This window comes from Vitis riparia, chromosome 5 (assembly GCF_004353265.1).
Source record: "Vitis riparia cultivar Riparia Gloire de Montpellier isolate 1030 chromosome 5, EGFV_Vit.rip_1.0, whole genome shotgun sequence".
NCBI lineage: Eukaryota > Viridiplantae > Streptophyta > Magnoliopsida > Vitales > Vitaceae > Vitis > Vitis riparia.
Window position 1 is genome coordinate 7,534,792 of NC_048435.1, and position 5,462 is coordinate 7,540,253.

The 5,462-nt window shown below is 42.9% G+C and overlaps 2 protein-coding genes across 3 annotated transcripts; both read right to left on the reverse strand.

Moving 5' to 3' along the window:
• LOC117915136 (proline-rich extensin-like protein EPR1) lies at nt 1-835 on the reverse strand. Its single transcript, XM_034830715.1, has one exon. It carries the CDS (start codon nt 833-835, stop codon nt 215-217), a length of 621 nt encoding a protein of 206 aa, XP_034686606.1. The 3' UTR covers nt 1-214.
• Nucleotides 836-4,023: 3,188 nt separating this feature from the next.
• LOC117913809 (early nodulin-75-like) lies at nt 4,024-5,462 on the reverse strand. 2 transcript variants are annotated; one of them, XM_034828857.1, is made up of 2 exons: nt 5,195-5,462; nt 4,024-4,942 (listed from the first exon to the last, which is right to left on the reverse strand). In XM_034828857.1, exons 1-2 carry the CDS (start codon nt 5,441-5,443, stop codon nt 4,118-4,120), a joined length of 1,074 nt encoding a protein of 357 aa, XP_034684748.1. In that variant the 5' UTR covers nt 5,444-5,462; the 3' UTR covers nt 4,024-4,117. The 2 variants fall into 2 exon arrangements, with proteins under 2 accessions (XP_034684748.1, XP_034684747.1); XM_034828856.1 differs by having other exon boundaries at nt 4,024-5,462.

Consider the following 5,462-nt stretch of genomic DNA (forward strand, 5'->3'; position numbering starts at 1 on the left):
CTCCATAAAATAGAATTAGAATAAGCAGTGTTACATTGTTCATGATCACCTACAAGCATACAAGAACTTCCATGAATAACTGATAGCAATTGCCAACAGGGCGTCGTAGAGACTCATACATAGAACACTATCCACTCAGAGGAAAGGACAAGACCAGTGCGCTGCAGCTCTTATTTTTCACATATATACCACCACTCGTAATAACCAAATTCACTCAGTTGGGATAGGTGGGAGATGGTGGTTTGTGGGGTGGCTTGTGGGGAGGAGTTGGAGGAGGCTTTATTTTCTGAGGCGGCTTGTATGAGCGTGCAGGAGGATGCCCGGGGGTGTGACCATAATGTGGTGGCTTCTCTCCCGTAGGTGGTTTGCCAAATGGGCTTGGTGGCTTCTCTCCCTTAGGAGGTTTACCAATTGGGGTTGGTGGCTTGTGTTCTGGGAGTGGTTTCTCTCCCTTGGGAGGTTTGCCAATTGGGGTTGGTGGCTTATGTTCTGGGAGTGGCTTCTCTCCCTTGGGAGGTTTTCCAATTGGAGTTGGTGGCTTATGTTCTGGGAGTGGCTTCTCTCCCTTGGGAGGTTTGCCAATTGGGGTTGGCGGCTTATGTTCTGGGGGTGGCTTCTCTCCCTTGGGAGGTTTGCATATTGGAGTTGGCGGCTTATGTTCTGGGAGTGGCTTCTCTCCCTTGGGAGGTTTTGTTGGTGGCTTGGGTTCTGGAGGTGGCTTCTCCACCGGAGGTGGCTTCTGAAATGGCGGAGGCTTGGGGTAATGAGCAAGAGATGGAGTAATGGTGAGAACCACCATTCCAAGCAACAATACTAGCAAGCATGTGGGAGACATCTTTAGAGTAGTTGTAGCTAAGATGGCGCAACACTGTAGGCCTTTTATAAAAGGCTGGACCCAACAGCCATATGACACGTGTCATGATGACAAATGAAGTTGAGGGGATCCATATGGGTCCTACTGAGTCGAAAACTTGCACTAATTGATCTGGTGAGATGACTATTTCTGTCCTTTTGCCCTTCTCGGCCACCCTTTGCTGTTTTCCTTTTGCACGATTTTCGTTGCCAAACAAGCAAATAATATTTCGCCAAGAAAGAGGAGAGTGAATGTGGAATGCATCAAGTCCCATCAAGGATGGCAGAGAAGAAGTAGAAGATCGCCCAACTGTGATAAACATTGCATACACGTAGCACCAGGAACTTCATTTACTTCCATCTAATGGAACATAACAATCTTCTAAAGTTTTTGCATGATTTTGTTATATGTAGCTTAGCCTAAAGTTGGAAATGCGCAACAAATTTTGTCACTTCTCTATTTCCCACTGATGATGTTAATTAACCTTCATAGATATCATCCTTTCTACAAAGTGCTTCATTTGTGTGTTATTGTAAAGTGTAAGAAAAGTAATTGAACTTGTTCTTTTTCCTTTCATAGATGACTTTTGATGTGCATTTTAAAAGCAGCGCTGTGAGTCGGTGACCTTGATTCACACGGAAATTAAGGCTCCTATAGGACCCACTTTTAGCTGGTTAGGGGTGAAGAAAATATCAACTTTTCAGAGTGATTTAAGTCAAGGCCAAACCTCATTGTGTCATTACTCGTGTGAATTTTATATGCACATACATACATAAATAAAGAAAGTATGAGACCCAAATAACACCTCCCCTTTACAAACTTAACCCAGTTGCTCTCTTTCAATTCTTTTCACACAAGGGTATTGACTCTATAAAGGTCAATAAAATCATAATTTCCTAGGGTTTACAAGGTAATTGGCTTAATGCTAATGTGAAAACATAAAAGATAATAGTATATTGTAAGCTAACGAATATTCTATAGGTATAATTATTTGTGATGTGCATAAATAAATCTTCATATATATAATGGAACAATGAAAAAAGAACCAATGAAAGAATACTATATATCATTGCTTGGCATTTAAACCGTATATGCTGCTCTTTCTAGCTACTCCATCCACTGAAACACAACAAGGTAATCCATGTTATAATGATAGAAGATACTGTCTCTAGGCTTTTTGTGATGAAAAATAGAAGATATGGGTAGGGTTGACCCTTGTATGTTTGTCCTATAAACACTTCAAAGTAACATATTTTTCTTCTTTAGCAACTCATAGTAATGATGGGGTTCATTTGCATGTCACTGAGTTGAAAAGTTGGACAATTGCCCATGTCGCCTTCCTCCTAGATTCCGTAGTTCACGGGAAGGTAACTCAAGTTTGACATATTTTTGAATTCTTTTCACTCGGACGTCTTCATAACCTGACAAAACAAAAATGAAAAACAGAGGATTGGTACATTATTCATGGTAAGCCTCAAATTATAATAGTATGAGAAAGGAGAAAAAGATTTTGGGAACTCCAATCTGGATAATTCTCGTTTCTTCTCTTGAATAAAAATTTCACTTACCTAACTTCGTTTGGAGAAATGGCATATTTTAATTTTGTACGTCATTGCTAATAAATGGAGCAATTTAGCATTTTTCGTGACTGAAACTGCAAATGTCCAACTGGCATTTCTTCATTTCCCACTTAGGATCTGATCTTATAGACGATATAACGATATGTATCTGTGCAAGCATTGAAAATTAATACGAGGAGTTACAAGCCACTGGACTGTAGAGCAAGTGCCAAGATTTAAATCTTCAGGCTCTATCTGGGTAAGGGGAGGATAGCGACCTAACCCTTTACCAAAGGCTTAGAATATAGACTTTTGGAAAATTTTATCTCATCTTTTGGCTGGATTTCTTGTGCTTGGCGCAAAAAGGAGATGGCCTCAAAAAATAGCAGACTCACTTTTGTTTTCAGCCCTTAATAATTCTCCACTGCTTTCCATAACTGCATGGGTTATACATGCAGTCCGCAGCAATATTCTAGTTATATTTATTATTTCAAACAGGGTGAATGACTTCACGTGCAATATGATGCAGTAAAAACCCAAATTTTGGCACACCATCTTAAGAATAGAAAAGTGTAATAAAAGAAATCAATCATAGAATCACTTTGCATGCAGTTCATAGAGTTCGCCCAAAATGGAGCCACGTGTACGGACATCCCCACAATAGACGATCTTCTCTATACAGTAATAAAATACAGAAATGGTTAATGAAGCTCTGTATTTCCTTATCATATATGACCAGTTGAAAACTCAGCAAGTCTTCCACAATTCACAGACAGTTGGAGTTGCTTCATCAAAATCATGCCTTCATTACTGGCTTCATTTTGGTTTCAATGTCTGTTCTACCCTTAAATTGGGTCTCTGCTTACTAGCATGATATCCTTTAGTGTCCTGCAATTCTACTAGCTTAAAGAGAATGACTTAATTCTGCATTCTGCCGTCCCTAGTCCAAGTGGTACTAGGATTGATGTTTTCCTTTAGTGTCCTTTCTTCATATTTTCAGGTTCTTCCCTTGTTTCAAGTATGCTGTTTTCCTTCATGTTTAACCTCTGTTGAACCACTTAAAACAACACAGTTTGCACACCAATGTTTCTTTACAGAAAAGACTTTACAAAAATGCACATGTTATAAGGTTAATGGAAGAATTAATTTGGGGATAAGGGACTAAGATTGGGCCAATGAAGTTTGGTGTTAAAATTTGATTATGATTGCTTTTCATTATCAGGTACCTTATATTTGTTGATACTATCTGGAACTAAATTCAAATCAGACATCATCCAATTTCTAATAAGACAGATCATGTCCCTCTGCAGAGTTTCTAAACTAACATGTCCACAAGACTAACCTCTCCATGCAGTCAAATGAATTGTAATTTCTCTACTGGCACCAGTAGTACGTTTCATACTAAACATATAATAAAAATAAAATATAAATGGATCAAGGAAATCAGAATTGTAGATAGCACTACAAGTAACACTCAATATTCTCTATATATAATAAAATAAACAGTGTCACAATACTCATCTCCCACAAGCAAGGTAGAAAAACCTACATTGAGTACTCAAATCACCATTCTCAAACAGAAACATAGCAGCAACTTATACATAGAACCTATAGGCTCGCAGGGAAAGAGTAACATGATAAGTGCACAGCGGGTAGCAGCTCTTATTTTACGTATTACTCAAAATCTCAAACTAACCAAAGTCACTCAGTTGGGATGGGTAGGAGATGGTGGTTTGTGGGGTGGCTTCTGGGTAGGAGCTGGTGGCTTCTTTGTTGGAGTTGAAGGAGGCGTAATCTTCTGAGGTGGCTTGTATGAGTCTTCGGCACTCTCTGCAGGAGGGTGCCCAGGGTTGTGACCGGAAGGAGGTGGCTTCTGTCCCTTTGGTGGTTTGCCTAATGGGCTTGGTGGCTTGTGCTCCGGGAGTTGTTTCTCTCCCTCGAGTAGGTTTCGAGTTTTGTCAGATGGCTTTTGTTCTGGTGGTGGCTTCTCTCCCTGGGGTGGTTTGCAAAATGGGCATGGTGGCTTGTGTTCGGGGAGTGGCTTCTCTCCCTGGGGTGGTTTGCCGAATGGGCATGGTGGCTTGTGTTCGGGGAGTGGCTTCTCTTCCTGGAGAAGGTTACGAGTTTTGTCAGATGGCTTTTGTTCTGGTGGCGGCTTCTCTCCCTGGGGTGGTTTGCCAAATGGGCATGGTGGCTTGTGTTCGGGGAGTGGCTTCTCTTCCTGGAGAAGGTTACGAGTTTTGTCAGATGGCTTTTGTTCTGGTGGCGGCTTCTCTCCCTGGGGTGGTTTGCCAAATGGGCTTGGTGGCTTGTGTTCGGGAACTGGCTTCTCTCCCTTGGCAGGTTCAGTTGGTGGCTGGTGTTCCGTAGGTGGTTTCTTCACCGGCGGCTTGTGCTCCGGAAGCGGCTTCTCTACCTGGAGAAGCTTACGAGTTTTGTCAGATGGCTTGTGTTGTGGTGGTGGCTTCTCTCCCTGGGGTGGTTTGCCGAATGGGCATGGTGGCTTGTGTTCGGGGAGTGGCTTCTCTCCCTGGGGTGGTTTGCCGAATGGGCATGGTGGCTTGTGTTCGGGGAGTGGCTTCTCTTCCTGGAGAAGGTTACGAGTTTTGTCAGATGGCTTTTGTTCTGGTGGCGGCTTCTCTCCCTGGGGTGGTTTGCCAAATGGGCTTGGTGGCTTGTGTTCGGGAACTGGCTTCTCTCCCTTGGGAGGTTCATTTGGTGGCTGGTGTTCCATAGGTGGTTCCTTCACCGGCGGCTTGTGCTCCGGAAGCGGCTTCTCTACCTGGAGAAGCTTACGAGTTTTGTCAGATGGCTTGTGTTGTGGTGGTGGCTTCTCTCCCTGGGGTGGTTTGCCAAATGGACTTGGTGGCTTGTGTTCGGGGAGTGGCTTCTCTCCATTGTGAGGTTTAGTTGGTGGTTGGTGTTCCGTAGGTGGTTTCTGAAGTGGGGGATGCTTGGGGTAGTCAGCAAGAGACGAGGTGATGAGAACCACCAGTCCCAGCAGCAACACTAGCAAGGATGTGGAAGACATCTTTGAGTTCAGGCTGAGA

Excerpts from the sequence above, each read along its gene's own strand:
- LOC117915136 (XM_034830715.1), bottom strand. The coding sequence starts at position 835 with ATGTCTCCCACATGCTTGCTAGTATTGTTGCTTGGAATGGTGGTTCTC.
- LOC117913809 (XM_034828856.1), bottom strand. The coding sequence starts at position 5,443 with ATGTCTTCCACATCCTTGCTAGTGTTGCTGCTGGGACTGGTGGTTCTC.